General features: G+C 34.3%; 2 protein-coding genes and 1 pseudogene across 2 annotated transcripts; 2 read left to right on the forward strand and 1 right to left on the reverse strand.

Annotated features, from left to right (window-relative positions):
* Nucleotides 1-5,475: 5,475 nt before the first annotated feature.
* LOC148191091 (protein indeterminate-domain 5, chloroplastic-like) lies at nucleotides 5,476-8,427 on the forward strand. Its single transcript, XM_088101283.1, has 2 exons — nucleotides 5,476-5,865; nucleotides 7,639-8,427. The coding sequence occupies exons 1-2, from the start codon at nucleotides 5,476-5,478 to the stop codon at nucleotides 8,425-8,427; spliced, it is 1,179 nt and encodes a 392-aa protein (XP_087957409.1).
* A 765-nt stretch (nucleotides 8,428-9,192) lies between these two features.
* LOC124842237 (uncharacterized) lies at nucleotides 9,193-11,009 on the forward strand. Its single transcript, XM_047318680.2, has one exon. It carries the CDS (start codon nucleotides 9,221-9,223, stop codon nucleotides 10,850-10,852), a length of 1,632 nt encoding a protein of 543 aa, XP_047174636.2. The 5' UTR covers nucleotides 9,193-9,220; the 3' UTR covers nucleotides 10,853-11,009.
* Nucleotides 11,010-12,144: 1,135 nt separating this feature from the next.
* LOC148191092 (nuclear transcription factor Y subunit C-3-like) lies at nucleotides 12,145-12,469 on the reverse strand (annotated as a pseudogene).
* Nucleotides 12,470-17,091: the final 4,622 nt, after the last annotated feature.

Below are 17,091 nucleotides of genomic sequence, written 5' to 3' on the forward strand. Positions count from 1 at the left end.
GCTAGGAATTGTATGAACTCGTAATTAGGGAGAAGCCTTCTTGAAAGGTACTTTAGAGAGTGGCATTAACAATGATGACTTGAATGTTGAATTCCTAAAATATATGAGAGTGGATAAGATGAAATTGACCCCCAACAACATATTCATATATATATTTCATTGAAAGTGCTTGTCTTTTGCTTTTGCCATTGATCAAAACCTCATGCATACATGTTTATTTTCTGTTTTGCATATTAAACTTCAATTATTTCGTTCTTAAGTCTTAGCTAATCAACAAACCACATAACTAAACTAGGCCGTGAGTCCTTTGGGAGAACGATACTTGGTCTTACCAAGTTTATTACTTGAACGATTCGGTCATACTTGCCGATTGTAAAACAAGTTTGTGACATCATATTTTGGTGATCATAAATTTGTCCATCAGTGACCCAAGAAGAAGTCAATTTTATGGGTCAAGGTAATCAATTCCGCCAAGGTAATTACAACCAAGGATGGAAACCTCATCCAAGCATGGGTCAAGGGCAAGCTGGGCAATATAATAGACCACAACAACAACAGCAACAGTGGCAACAACAACCTGCACTATATGAGAGAACTGCAAAGTTAGAAGAGACACTCCAACCGTTTATGCAAGTGTCTATCTCCAATCACAAAAGCACTAAAGCTGCTATAAGAAATTTGGAGATACAAGTTGGCCAACTGGCTAAAAAGTTGGAGGAAAATTCTGAAAAGCAGTTTGGGGATAATATTGAAGTTAACCCTAAAGAGGAGTGTAATGCTATCACAAGCATTAGTAGTGAGAGGTTGGAAGAGAGAAAAGAAAACGATGAGTTGAGTGAAAAGAAAGAAGAAAGTAAGAGGAAAAGTAAGGTTGAGAGGAAGGAGAAGAATAAAGAAAAGGAAGAAAGAAAAGAAGAAGAGGGATAGAAGAAAGAGAGAAAAATTGAGAAAGTTCTTCCTTACCCAAAGGAGTTTACTAGAAAGGAAAAAGAGAGACAATTAGGGTGTTTTAAGGAGATGTTCAAGAAATTGGGGATTACCAGTCCACTGACTGAAGCATTACACATATGCAAGATGGTTGAAAAACCCCTCAAAAAGAAAAAATATGTAGATGAGGGAACCATTCAAGTACAAGGAAATTGTAGTGTGATTTTACAAAAGACACTCCCTCCTAATGTCAAAGATCCGGGAAGCTTCACTATTCCTTACAATATTGGAAAGTGTAAAGTAGGGAAAGCTCTAATTGATTTAGGGACTAGTATCAACTTGATGCCTTTATCCATGCTAAAGAAGATTGATGGTCTTGAGGTCAAACCGACAAAGATAGTGTTGCAAATGGCGGATAAATCTACCAAGAATCCTTATGGCATAGTGGAGGACGTAGTGGTACAACTTGATAAATTAAATTTCTCGGTGGACTTTGTGGTAATGGAGATGAAGGAAGATTCGAAGATTCCTATCATTCTTGGAAGGTCATTCATGAAGACAACCAAGGTTGTCATCAAGGTAGATGATGGAGTTTTAATACTTAAAGACCGAGATGAAGAGGTGATTTTCATTGTCTTTGATGATGAGCAGCCAATTCAAGAGAAGAAGGCTAGTCCAAAAGATACATAAGTATCAAAGGCTAGTGTATCTAAACAAGCTGCTAGTTCAGTCAAGAAAGGTAAGAAGCATTTCTTGTCACAAGAAAAGGAAGAAGAGAAGGAGATCCAAGAGAAGATAATCCACCAAGACTTGAAGATTGAAGATGAAGAATTCAAAAATGGAAAACCAGTCAAATACTAGAACATGTTATGGGTTGTAAAGGAGATTAAAGTGAATGGAGTTATTGAGATTGAAGCTCCATATTCTAGAAGAGTTAAGAAGGTGGACAGGAAGTTGTTAAAAACAAGTTGGTGTGATGAAAGCAAAAGGAACATCAACTTAGAAGTTTCAAAGTGAACATTATGGTGTTAGGCTCGTGACGTTAAACAAGCGCTTATTGGGAGGCAACCTAGTGTTTTTGAGAACTTTTAATTTGGTTTTGTTTGATATGTTTTAGTTTTAGGGATGTGTTTGTGGATTTATGGTTTAATGTGCATCATGAGTTTAATTATTTTAAGTGTGAGATGTTATGCTTGAGTGGGAAAGCATTGAAAGAGCCAAAAATTTGAAAAATCAAGGGTTGAAACTAAGAGATCATACCTAAAAACACTTAGCAAAAGCAAGAAAAAAGGGGAGAAAAAGTAACGTGTCACGCTGAGCGCCAACGACGCTGTTTGGTTTTCTGGGCTTTTAAAGCTCAATGTCATTAGGCCTATTTCACCCTTTTTAACCCTAAAGTGCGCGTTTTCTCCCTCACTTCTCATTCCTCCATTTTCCAGCCACCAAAAAGCCTTGATTAGGGTTCCCTACTACTTTCCCCTTTCATCTTTTCTCCAAAAATCACCATCTCCAATACTATTTGCTTCATTCCATTCACTAAGTTTGGGGTTTGTGTGGTTGTTGTGGCTACTGTGTAGAGAATCTCTAAGTTTCCACAAGCTCATGTGCACATTTTGAAACATTTGGAACTCCACTCAAGTAAGCGTCTTGCACTTTCAATTTAACTCTTGATAGTTTTTTATTCTTGAGGTTTAACACCTTAGACTTCTTAGTTGCTGATGTTGTGTATATGTTTATAATTATGTATGGTTTTTTTCGTTGATAAACTTCTATCTACACTTTAACACTCAAGTGTAAAGAGTTATGTTGAATATCATTTTATATTCTCTTCTAATATATGTTATACTATTATGGTTACTCTTGGATAACTGTAAAAGTTTTATATATACTTTCCTCATGAGTATTCTTCTAGTTTTATTAATGTGTGATCTATCTATATTGTTAATACTATTGAAAATTTGGGATGTTACATTTTAGATACTAAATTCACTTTGTCAATCCATAATTTATGCTAAATCTCTTCTAAAATATTTAATTTTTCATTGAAACTAGTGTAATCGTGTTTATTAATTTTTTAACGAATTAATTTAGTTAAATTTTATATATTAATGTAATATGTAATAATATATGAATATTATTTTACATTGAATGTAGACCTACACTAATGCGAAATTATATTGTTTTTGGTATTATAATACTACATTTCTTCTAAAATAACATTTATTTAGGGTTTCAAATATGTATTATAAAAGAAATACATATATCATATTTGTTAAAGATTTTCTTTTATCAATAACGCATCATTATATATAAGTCTATTGAAGAACTTCATTATAAATTGGTAGTATACTTTTTAGGTATTAGAAATTAATGGTAATTATGGTCTAGTCTTAGGATTATTTTATCTGATATTTAATCTTAAGTTTTGTGTAGCAATTATGATTAGACCTGTCAAATAAGTCTCAATTATAGGACTTGACCTTAGCCCACATAGGTTGGGAGTCAAAAAAGCCTCTTATTTAAAAAGTTCACAAGACTAAATACTCTCAAAGCCCTATAGGTTAGGGTCAGCCTATGAGTCTTCTTTTTTATCAAATTTTTTATCAAATTTTATGTAGAGAAAAAAAAAATTATGATCCAGAAACAAATACAAAAACAGATAAACAAAAATTTTATGCAACAATTGGTAAATACCCATACAGTGAGATAACCATTGGTTAGTCCCAAGAAAGACACAAGCATAATCATCCATCCCTCAACACCATATTTTGTTGTGAAGTAAAATGCTGGAATTAACAAGAATCTAGAAAGCACTGCAATGAGTAAAATAAGATTGCAAGTCTTTGCATAATACACATCACGAAGAAGAAAAAAATCAGCATTAGAAAAACACAAACACAAAACAACTCTGCTAACCCAGCATAGTTGATCAATTCAAATACAGCAGATAACAACCACCCGCTGTGACAAATGTTCTTGAATAGCCAAAGAAAAGTTTTAAATGATGAATCATTAAGTTGTTGTAACTACAGGTTGAGTGGAAATGGTAACAGTTGCACTTCCACATTTTCGAATTGTCCCACACGATATATTATTCAAGATAATATGACAATCTAAACGCAGTAAGAACTGAAAAATTACATATATAAAGAACTTCGCCAAAAACGTTCTTGATCCATTGGCAATTTTCAGAAACCAAAAAAATACAGAGTTTAGAACATCACGATATTTTTCTTTAAAAGATCAGGAATACCATTTGCAGTTGACTGTAAAACAACATCAGTGAATTCAAATTTCATACACAAATATTTCCAAAAATAAATAAAAAAATCAAACATTTGAAAATAAAACGTCAGGCATTTGATAAGGGGAATATATCTGGATATTAGTTCAAACACGTTGTACATTGCGATCAAAACAAGAGGGTACCTAAAAGAACCTCATATGATGAGCCGTGTGAAAACGCATTTAGATGACCAAAAGATTGGGAATTAATAATTAACAATAAATGGTCTACTTTTAAATTAATAATAATTTTTTGCATGGTGTGGTGGCACTATAATGTTTCCAACAATTTATAACAGGTTTACATAATAATATAAAATTAGAGTTTATACTTTTATTGTCACTAGCGAGCAAAATCAATTCGACTCACTTATTAGCGAGCTAAAAAAATTTGAATCCGGCTTGACCCATTACGGATTGGTGAGTTAAACAGGTTGATAAAAAATTAGATTTTTTAATTCAAATCTAAATCAATTTCACTCTAACTCCAAAAACAATTTAAAATAAAAGAAAGTCATACAATCCAAAAACAAACATAAAAGGCGAATAAATAAGTTTTTAATATTGATAATTTTTGTATCATTTGTCCATCTATAATATTAGAGTCTTGAATAAATAAATCTATAATATTTTTTTTATCTCATTTACAATATAATAAAAAAATGCTAAGTAATAATATTGAAACACAAAATAATAAATAATTAAATTAAATTAGTTCTCAACTCACCACCAATTCAACTCGGATGAGCTGAGTTCTAAGCGAGCTGGGTTGAAAACCAACCCGCATAAAAAAATTACATATTTTTCAAACTCAACCTACCGTGGTGAATCGAGTTAGTTCACGAATTACAACCCATTTTGACAATACTAATATCTAACATATTACTTCCGAAAATGAGACAAAGAAATTTGAAACATTAATGAATATACACCATCACTAGTGCAGTAAAAGGAAACGACACCGGTTATTTTCGTTTATACGCAGCGGTTCATGAACCGAGGTATATACAAGCAAGGTAAAAAGAGGTAGCCTTTTTGCCTCAGTTCTGAACCGAGGCAGTATGTGGGGCTCTTTTACCTCGATTGGATTCGAACCGAGGTGGTAGATGCTTCTTTTAAAAAAAAATGGGGACTTTTGCCTATTCAGAAAAAGGGCGATTGACGGTGAAGTCGCCCTGGTAGGTGTCGAGGACGACGGTGGGGAGGGAGATCTGCTGGGTACGGTAGGAGGCATGGAGGTGGAGTGCATGTTAGTAGACACCGATGCAGGAGTTAGGGTTGTGGGCGGATAGGGTGACCTGCATGGTGAGAGAGAGAGTGTTGGGGATGGGGGAAGAGAGGTTGAAGGTGAAGAGGGTGGCGTCTTGGAGGGTGAAGCAGAGCTTGGTAGCGTGGAGGATGACCCATATGAGGAAGACAAGGAAGAGGACTAGGAGGATGAAGGCGACGACGCCAATGAGGATGAAGCAGAGGAGACGACAACCAATGGTGGAGGCAGCAGCGATGACCAGTGGTGGAGGCAGCGGTGGCGGAGCGACAAACTATTCAGGCGAGATTGGAAGCAGTAGTTTGCGTTCTCTGGCAGAAGAAGAAGAAGAAAGGCCGAAAATGTGCTTACTGTGTTTATGCTTCTGGAATTTAACTATCAAAGAGGTTATTACCTCGGTTATAAAAATAACTGATGCGTAAACCTTTCAGAAAAAATTCAAAATAAAATTGAAAATGAAAAATTTGAAAATATCTACTAACTATAGGTCTCGGTTCGCGCCTAAACCGAGGCATAAAGGGCCTATGACATCAGTTAAAATGGAATCGAGGTAATAGAGGTTGACAAGATGCATTTGAAACGTTCAGAATCAGTTTCTGGCAGGACATACTGCCTCGGTTGGTCAGAGAACCGAGACATTAGGCCTATTTCGAAAAAGTTGTCAGAATTTTTTGCCTCGGTTGGTCAGAGAACCGAGGCAATAGACCAATTTCAAAAAAGTTGTCAGATGAAAAGTAGGGTTTTTGGCCTCGATTGGTCAGAGAACCGAGGCAGTATACCCCTTAGACATCAGTTCAAATTGAACCAAGACATATAGTGTCGCCGGAATTACAAAATTGCCACCGCTTTTTTATACGCTTTGATTTTTTAAAACCGATGCGTAACACGTAAGTTAAAAAGTCGTTTATTTACTAGTGCATATTTCGAAATCTAATTCAAAAACTCATCGAACTTTAAAATTTGAAACATTAATGAATATACACCATATTTACAAAGTTTAATGTAATTTGTGGTTCAATTCTTTTAGTTTCTTTTAATTTTAAATATTAAAACACTAATAGATATATACTGGATTTTGAAATCTGGTTAATGATTTAATCTATTCTTACCTTCATCTAAATTATACTAAACGTTTACAAATAAATAAAATCAAACAATGATGATTTATTAAAAAAAGTTGAAAAAGAGAGACACAAGATGAAATTAGATACAAGAGTGTGGTAGAAATAGACAAAGACGAAGGAGACAAGAAAAAAAAGATAGTGCTAGGCTTAGGTTAAGAAACGTGAGACTGAAAATGGGTGGTAAATGGCTTGGATAATAATTGGAGAGAAATTTATTTTTTTATCACTTATCAGAAATATAATTTTGATATTAAGGGTGTGTTCTTTTGAAAGAATTTGGGGGAGATGATTTGGGGGAGATGATTTGAATGGATTTGAGTGGATTTGTGGGTAATTTTTTTGTTGTTTTTTGAGTGGATTTGTGGTTAATTGAGAGTGGATTTGGAAGTAAAGTTTGTGAGAATTAGTGTAGGATTTGATTGATGTGATAGATTTTAAAAATTTGTTTAATTGGTAGAAAATAAAGATTACCAAATTGCCCCTACTTATAAAAGTATTATAAAATGTTATTTTGTAATGTTATATTTAATTGTAAAAATGTTTATAAAGAGAAAAAAATTATGAAAAATTATTAAAATTAATATTTAAAAATTATAAAAAATATATCGTAGTAAATGAATGTATTTTTAAACAGTTTCTTATATGAATACACCGACAATGTATAAAATAATACTTTTACAATGCATAAGGTCATCCGTTTCTACATTCTCTAGTCAATTATTCATCTTTCTATAAAATTTGTTTTATTCAATATACATTTTAATATAATTTTTCGATGTTTTCTATGAACGTCGGAAACCCACTTTATTATTTTCCTTTCAGAATATACATATATACGTATATATACATATACCAATTTTCCAAGTGCTACTTCAAATAATAATATATAGTACCAAAAGTTTTAGATTTATTTTGGATATCATATACAGCAAGTCTCATTTTGTTTATTATTTGATTTGAGATATAATACATGCATTATTATTTAGTTTATTTACAAGATATATAAGCGAAATCACAAATGATTAATTGTTTGAGATATACACTCACAGAGCCTTTTGTGATGCTTTGGCACAAGAAAGTGCAAGAGAGCCACCTAATTTGAGCAGTGCCATTGGCAACCAGCTATTTGGAAACAGTAACAACATGTCCTTAGGCTTATCTCAGAATTTGGGTGCTCAGATTCCTTCAATCCATGACCAAAACTCCCAACCCAGTGACCTATTGCGTTTCTGTGGTGCACCAAGGACTGGTCCATTTGACCACATTCTCCCACCAAACATAGCCTCACCCTTCAGATCCTCCTCACACCAAACCATGCAACTTCAAAACCCTCCGTTCTTCATGCCAGAATCAAACCAAAACCAAAACCAAAACCAAAACCAAAACTACCATGATCACCAAGAAGCTTTAATCTCAAACAAGCCTTTTCAAGGAATGATACAACTATCTGACCTCAACAACACCAACACCCCTTCTGCCTCCAACCTCTTCAACCTTCCTTTTCTATCCAACCGAGGCCACCACGCCCCCAACTACTCCGAGGAACACCACTTCAACCCCACAAAAGCCTCAAATTTCTTCACAGAAGGCACCATAATCGGCACCGATCACCAAACAAGCTCCGCCACTGCCCTTTCGCTTTTCAGCACCACTCTCCAAAACACCACCAACTTGTCTCACATGTCAGCAACTGCACTGCTCCAAAAAGCTGCTCAAATGGGTGCTGCAAGTTCCAGCACCAACAACTTCCATGCAACCGGACAAGCCACGGTGCAATTGAATAAGCGTCTGGATCAAGGCGTAACCGGTTACATCAACCTGTAACCGAATACGGCATTTCGGCTTGCTGTTCATGAAGTTGTAACCGGTTACGTCTCCCTGTAACCGATTACGCCTCACACTTCCTGCAACTCTATACTCCGACAACGCGCACTGCTTCTCCTGCGGAAAGGATCTCCCGGATCATCTCTTCTTCTTTCCGAATATACACCCGTCACCAACTCAACTTCTTCAACCACTGCTTCCACGCTTGGCAGCTTCATCCACTCGGTCATCATCATGAACAACGTTCTCAACAACGTTCTTCCTCCTCCATTCAACATTCTCTGCCTTTTCATATGCTTTTATGCGGTGCTGCGTAATTCATAAAATACGTCGAGGGCATATGAGTCATTGTATGGTATTTCTTCGCAAATCCGCGCACCTAAGGCGAGATTGTATGTACAGTGTATTCTTGCAAATCTCTGCTTTTCCGTCTGAGCAAATCTTCGCAAATCGGCACAAAAGAACAACGTATTCTTTCTAAATCAATCCTCTCTTATCCACGTGAACAGAAAAATCAGTCGCATGATTAAACTTTGGAAGTGCATAAACTTTGAAAGTACATGAAAAAGTCCACTCATTGAGAGGACATCACTTAAAATGAGTCTGTAAGTGTTAATAATTATTTCAAATTTAAATAACTTTTTTATCCAAATAAAAATGTAAAATAAAATTAAAATTCATTAAATTTAATTATCTTGTCCAAACAAAAGATTTAAAGCATACAAGTTAAGCTTTTTAAAATGGAAGAAAACTAAATTTGAAGAATTCGATACTATTGTTGTTTGTAGCAAAAATGTGGCTCTCAAGAAGTGTTAGGTTTTCTCTTCTTCCTTCCATTGTCAAGTTTCCTCCTTTTCTTCCAATCCACAATTCCCTCTTTTGCTCTCACTCTCAGTCTCAAACTTCCTTACACGACGACGCCGTCTCACAATTCAATCGCTTGCTTCATCAGCGTCATGTTCCTCCCATCTTCGAATTTGGAAAGATTTTGGGATTTCTTGTGAGGATGAAGCGTTACCCTACTGCTATTTCTCTCATTAAGCAAATGGAGCTCAAGGGAATTCACAATGACCTTGCTAATCTCAACCTCCTCATCAATTGTTGCTGTCACTTACACAAATTATCTTTCGCTTTCTCTGTATTTGCCAAGATTCTCAAACGGGGTTATCATTCAGATGCCATAACATTAACTACACTCGTCAGAGGTCTCTGTGATAAGGGTGAGGTCAAGGAAGCCCTCAACCTTCACGACAAAGTAATAGCACTAGGATCTCGGCTCAACCAATTTACTTACGTGACTCTGATTAATGGATTGAGCAAAATAGGAGAAACTAAAGCCGCCATCGAATTGTTCAGAACGATTCAAGGTCAATCAACCGTAATGTACAACATTATTATTGACTCTTTATTAAAAGAGAATCATCCGAAAGAAGCTTATGGTTTGTATTCTGAGATGGTTATCAAGGGAATTTCTCCTGATCTTATTACTTATAATACTCTAATTTATGGCTTTTGCTTAGTAGGACAGGTAGAGGTAGCATTTGGTTTCCTAAATAAAATGGTATCAAATAGCATCAGGCCAGATGTTTATACCTATAATATATTGATTGATGCATTGTGTAAGGAAAGAAAGCTAGGAGAAGCCAATAATGTGTTAGGTGTGATGGTGAAAGCTTATGTGAAACCTGATGTTGTTAGCTTTAATGCTCTAATGGATGGATACTATGTAGTTAATAAAGGGAAAAATGCGAAACAAGTATTCAGTGCAATGACTCACATGGGAGTGAGTCCTGATGTTAGGACCTACAATATCATGATAAATGGACTCATAAGGAACGAAATGGTGGATGAGGCCATAAATCTCTTTCACGAAATGCGAAACAGGAATATCGTTCCAAATACTGTGACTTATAATACTCTTATTGATGGTTTATGCAAAACTGGAAGAATCTCTCATGCTTGGGATCTTTTTCATGAGATGCGTGGTAGAAATCAACAAGCAGACGTAATCACTTATAGTTCCATGATTGATGTTTTATGTAAAAATCATCAATTAGACAAGGCAATTGAATTATTGAGGAAAATGAGAGAAAATGGAGTTCAGCCCGATATGTACACTGCAACAATACTTATTGATGGGATGTGTAGAGGGGGGAGACTTAAGAATGCACAAGAGATTTTTCAAGATCTATTTAATAAAGGTTACAATCCCAACATCCGTACTTATACTGTTATGATCAGTGGTCTTTGTAAGGAGGGTTTGCTTGATGAGGCATTGACCTTGTGGTCCAAAATGGAAGACAGTGGTTGTTTATCTAATATTATAACTTTTGAAATAATAATCTCTGCTCTCTTTAAGAATGACGAGACTGAAAAGGCAGAGAAATTTTTTCACGAAATGATCTCTAGAGACTTGTTGAAATGATGAAAGGTGACACTGTATTTGAATAACAATGTGTTTGTCATAGAATGTGCATGAATGGTTTGTAAATTTTGTATTAGATGAGTTGGTTTAGGTTGTAACCTCTGTTGCTGATGTTTTCCTGGTCTAGGGTTGATACATTTTTATTTTCTACTCTGCATTTTGGATTGCTATCAAACTTCTGTTTCCTTTGACATTACATTTCATTTGTAGAATTTGTTTAACTGATTAGTACAAAGGTTGAAATCAATGATTTTATTGTCTTTCAAGACCAAAACTGTGACCTCCCTCCCTATGTCTAAAATCTTGATGATTTTTTTATTTCCAACTGTTTGATATTTTCCATTGTTTGCCAGAAACTAAATATGTTTTTTCTTTAGGGCCTTCAGTGTTGCACTTTAGGGAACCATTCCCAAAGAATAAGCACACTTACGAAGCTTAGGGATATTAACCTTGGCAATAATCATCTTCATGATATGCCTATGCCTAAAGAACTTTTAAGTCTTTCTGAATTCTTTCAATAGCAGAATCTCACGTGTCTATTTCTTACCCTCACTGGATTAATTGCAGGTTCAATATTTAGCACAATTGGATACATTGTCCCTCTATAATATTTGCCTAACTGGTTCAATCCATTCTACATTAGGTCTATTGAAGAATGAGGTCAAATTTCATTTTGATTCAAAACAATATGCAGATATATAACTGGGAATTTTGACACAATTAATGGAATTACATCTATCATATAATTTACTCACAAATTCAATCCCTTATGTATTTGGCCAATAAGAGAAGACTATTTTGTACTTTCAAAACAGCAAAATTTCTGGTCATATACCAGTAGAATTTCGAAATCTGAAAAAGATATTTTCTGGATGAGTGTGCCACTTATGTTTTTTTGTTCATAGAATTTGAATTATTTCTCCATGTTGTTCCGACAAGAGTTATTTGGAAAATTTCCTGGTTTGTTTTTATTTCCCATATACTTTGATTTCTTCCCCCTTAAAACCTTCGCTGTATGAACATTATGCAGCCTATTTTCTCACATCATAACATGGAGATGATCAAGCTGAAGTCTAAAAGAACTAGAGATATACCACTTCTTGTGTGTATGAAGGATGATGGCACAACTTCCTTTCATTCAAGTATGGTTATACATAACCAGCTGATAAAGTTCTTACTTAGTTATACATGTAGAAATTACATAATTACAATGATAAAGTTCTTAGATTAATTACATAGCCATATATAGAACTCAAATATTGTATTCGCTGTTGAGTTAAGGTCGGTGAAGACTAATCTATAGTTTCAACCTCCTTGACAACGGTGGTGGCACCAAGTGCATGGCTGACAGATTTGGAAACCAAAATAATCAAAAAGTCAAATAGATCAGTGGCAATAACTGTTGAGGTTAAGTCCTCTTTGTGCAAAGTCTTCAACGAAGAGCTAACAAGCCTTGGAGAAATTAATTGGAGCGTTCCCTGATATCATTTTAACATCCTCCCCTGATTTCTTCATGATCTTCTTTATCCTTGCCAAGGGCAGAGAGTGGATGTGGAGCCCTGTCCTTCCAGATATCCATCTACACAGTAACCCTGAATATGCACCAGCTTGTTTCATATCTGTTCTACTTCACTACTGTGTGTTTGAGTTAATTTCAGTTTTAATGGTCTCTGAGATACTCTTAGTTGTAGCATCAGTGTCAAGTTTCAGTGTTATGTATACCATTTTCATTGAATCTTTCAGTTTCATTCCAATAACATTGCTGGCCAAGACTACTTTGGCTGGCTAAGTGGATCTAGAATAAATAATTATGAATCTTTAACTCCCAACATTATTATTCTATTTATATATTTGTTGCTTGTGTCTAGAAACATTAGGGATCCAGAAGTGTAAAATCGTTATTTAATGATTTGACTTATTTCTTGGTAAAGCATTAACTATATGACAAGGGTTCTTCTCTACAAGTATTTAGCTATTTGAAAGGATTGCTTAATCTAAGAAATATTTTAGGCACAGATATAGCCTTTGGAGTCATGATCTGCAACAATCAGTTCTGCAAAATTAGACCTATCATTTTATTTTTGGGTCCCAAGGCCAGCCCTGGCCTTTTCTAGACTTAGGCCCATTTTCTTGGCCCCACACACCATGAAATGGATTGCCATTCCACTTGGGCCGGGGCAACCCCCAAATGCACATTTTCTTCTACACAAACATTTCTTCGCTGCTGGAGCTCGACAGCAGTACCGGCGGCAGCACAGTGAAGTTTGACAGCAACACTGACGGCAGCAATGGTGGACCTCGACTGTAGCTCTTGACGGCAGCTCTCGACAGTAGGACACGGTGGGTCACTTAAGGTCTCAAACATCTTGTGTGCTTTCTTAACCCTTTGATACTCCTCTTTAGCTTCTTTGGATGCTTGAACTTGTATGTCTTTCAACTTGTCTAGAGTCTCTTGGCATGATTTTAGAGCTATGACTGCCATCAAAGTTCTTGCATCGATGTCTTCTATCATTGTCCCAACACCAAAATCATCTTGCAACATTAAGTTAGTGTGGAAAAGGAAAACCAGATTGATGAAATGTGAAGTATATTAAAACTGAGATTACCCTTTTGTGCTCTGACCTTTATGAAACGTGAGATTATACCCAGTCCATACCTATTTCCCTCTTAAGCCAATATCTTTGTTTTAGTTGGTGTAGTTCTTTTAACAATTTTTGTTTTACAATTTCCAGCATATAGTTTTGTTTTTCCTTTAGAATGAGTTAGTATAGGTACCATATTTTGATTCTTCTTAGGACTTAGGTAGGTTAGTTTACATACAACTCTATATTGATGAAATGAATTTGCTTAGTCTAGTTTGATTGTAGTTTTTGTTTCTGTAATTGAATTCTGCTAAGTCCAGTGAATTTTCTTTTAGTTATAGTCTAGTATAGTAGCATAGTTAACTTCTGCAGTTTTAATTTTTAATAACTAGAAAGATATAGTTGTAGATTAGTTCAGTGAATTTGAGTTTCTTTAAATAAATATTAGAGCTAGTTAGAAGTAGGAAGTTAATTTTTAGATTGTTCTGTTTAACTGCAGTACTTTTAGGCTAGTGTAGGGGCATTTTCAGATTTTGGTTTTATAATTCTAGAGAGTAGATAATTTTGAGATGGTTTCTAATGGTAAATTTAGGTTTGTTAACATAGTTATGATGATATTTTGGTAGTTTTATCATTAGCATATAGGTTTAGGACAGTTTTAAAATTTTCTGCATATTACAATATCATAACTGAGTCCCATTTGTTTCCTTGTTCTACCAACAAACAAATCTCCAGATTTAATGAATCCTGGAATTCTTCCAGTGATTGTCCAGAATGGTAAATGTGCCACTGCTTCTTTCCTCCCTATTGAAACTATTGCAATTGCTGAATGTGGTTTGAAGTTTCCATCCTACATTCTCTTGCTCCCTGTATTATCACCTTCAGGTTGTTCACAACAACTTCAGCCTGTTGCTGTGCCAATAACCATGCTTCATTTCCTGATGTGTGGAGTTCCATTAAAATACCTCTTATTAGGTGGCTTGTAAGAAGATTAAAATGCCATTGATTTATGGCATTTTAACCAATTTATATGGGACAATCATCAGAAAGTTGTTCAATAGTTTTTGGCGTATCGAAGGATAAGTGCACAAGTTTGAATGAATAAGCTACTCATGCTTAAGTGTTCAACTGTGCTAGTTTGGCTGATTTCATGGTGTCATCATTGAAAGCTTCTGATCACCGCAGGTATATCAGATGTTTGCAACAAGTGAAGCAAGAGTACTGCCTTGTCAAGAATAAGCTTGAAACACTGTTCAGGGTATTAACCAGAGGAAAAACTTAAAAAATTGAATATCCTTCTATTTACATTCTGGATTTGTAATTTATATTTCTTTTATGAATTATTGATGCAGCTTGAGCAACAGATTGTGAGAGTTGGTGGGTAAATCCCTACGAAATTAAGTTTCAGTGGGTGACTGGGTGGGTTTGTAGAGATGCTTGTGTTATGATTTTCATCTTTGTTAAAGATTATCTTTTATCTTATGGCCATGGTGAATGTACGGTTTTTGTGAAGATATAAGATTATTCAAAATACTAACCGTATTCCCTGGCAACGACGCCAAATTTGATAGGTTGTCGTTGAAGCTATCAAATTAATACTACTTTTTAAGACAACTTAAGTATTGTCAAGTAGTATCCAAGTAAGTAGATAGGACTAAAGTAACCCTGAGTCGTCTCCCTACGAACACGGAATTGCTTTCGAATATCTGACTCTTATGAATGTTATGCAATGCTTAAGAGTAATGATTGAAGAATGTTTAAAGAACAAATAAGAAACTTAAAAACAGTCACGATGAATTAAGCTAATTCCACTGCTTTTCCAAGATAGATTCGTCATCGGTTATTCACGGATAATTGTTCAATTGATTATTGTTTAAGTTTCAAATTAATTAAAGTACATTCTTAATTAATTTGAGGGCGATCATGCATTTAACCAAAATAAATTCTCAATCAAATGCAAAACCTTTCTAGATTATTCACAATAAATTCAACCAAAGTACATTCTCAATCAAATTCTATTGTGTTTAATCATGTCTATTCTTAAATCTCCTAACCAAATTAAAAGCTAATTAATCAAAGTAAATTCTTAATTGATTATAGTTGAAATTATTATTAATCAATCAAAGTACATTCTCAATTGATAATAAAAATCATTTAATCATATGAAAGTTCCTAAATTAAATCAAAGTATTCTCAATTTAAACCTAGAAACCCTAAAACTCATATAACCAATATGCATGTAGATTCAAACACATTATGATGCAAAAATATTTGCTTTTAACAAGATAGAGAGATGAAAGACATATAGAGAACAACTTAAATCAATAACCAAAGTAAACAATTGCATTAACTCAATCTAACCTCAGAATCCATAATGGAATTAAAGCAGAATAATCATAGATGTTTAGCTCTCCATGAATGGAGTTGAATACAAGATGAAAGAAAAGTGAGACGAGTATGAGAGAATGAATGAATTAAGTCAAGTCTCTTTTTCTGCCTCCCTTGGGTCTCTTTATATAGGCTTGATTGGGCTTGGACTCTGAATAGTTTGTTGATAAAATATTTTCTATTGATATATTATATCTTTCAAATATTCATTAGATTAAATCAGTTTTAAAGAATATTTGATAGATATTAACTCAATTATCTTATATCCTATATCTTCCAAATAACTAAAAGATTTAGATGATGTTAAAATTATTTGGAAGATATTTTCTGTTGATATTCCCAAATTAAATTCAACAACTGAATTTTATCTTTTAGATTTTTTGACTTTCCAAAATTGCACAAATACCTTGAAATTTCCTTTATCTGCACTTTAGCCCCTTTTGAATTTTTCAAATAAAATCTGATTTTGGGCCTTGAATTGCCATTTGGACCAATAAAACTTATATTCTCAGCTGCACAAATAAACATTAGAACATCCAAGAATAATTTATGCACTAAAACTCACTTTTTATGTCTCTTTATTTCCCAAACCCAACAATTTCAATCATCACAAATTCACTTAAAATCAACCATTTAAGTACAATTATCCCATCAAAACTTTGAATTTTAAAGCATAAATGTGGGCATAAGTATGCACTCATCAGCAAGTCTTCTCTTTTCCAAGTGAACAAGTTCCTTACTTCTCCTTCCTTGGAACAACAAAGGAACATTCAAGAGGCTGGAGACACTCATCATCATTTTTGTCATCTATCCCTTTTTTACTGCTCAAAATATCTAGAGTAACTAACTCCCTTATTCATTGGGGTTGAACGTAATGTATCTTTATCCATCGTGATTTTTGTTATTCAATATACTTCCTTTCCATTACTTTTGTGTTATGTTCATATTATTAGTTGCGTTATTATTGATGGCTTATTTTATGGTATTTGATTATTGGAAAATAATTTATAATCTTGATTTGGATATAATAACTAATAGATTTTGCTTATATATATAAAGTTTAATCAAATAGTCATTATAAACATCTGAACTTAATTCAAACTTCTAGTAAAAATATCTAAGAGATTAGGTTTTTATCAATAAAGTTTAGACTTGTCTTCAAGGAATTAGGACTCATTAGGTTAAGTGTAAATGCTAGAGTAAAAAAGTTGGAGGTATGTTGTTTAGTGTTTTCATTTTGAATTGGTACATGAACTCAAGCTCGGTGAA

This window comes from Vigna umbellata, chromosome 11 (assembly GCF_029865625.1).
Source record: "Vigna umbellata cultivar VRB3 chromosome 11, Vumbellata_1.0, whole genome shotgun sequence".
In the NCBI taxonomy this organism is placed as follows: Eukaryota; Viridiplantae; Streptophyta; class Magnoliopsida; order Fabales; family Fabaceae; genus Vigna; species Vigna umbellata.

Excerpts from the sequence above, each read along its gene's own strand:
- LOC124842237 (XM_047318680.2), top strand. The coding sequence starts at position 9,221 with ATGTGGCTCTCAAGAAGTGTTAGGTTTTCTCTTCTTCCTTCCATTGTC.
- LOC148191091 (XM_088101283.1), top strand. The coding sequence starts at position 5,476 with ATGCAGGAGTTAGGGTTGTGGGCGGATAGGGTGACCTGCATGGTGAGA. Across the intron at positions 5,866-7,638 it reads GGAATTTAACTATCAAAGAG|ATATACACTCACAGAGCCTT; the intron begins GTTATTACCTCG and ends TAATTGTTTGAG.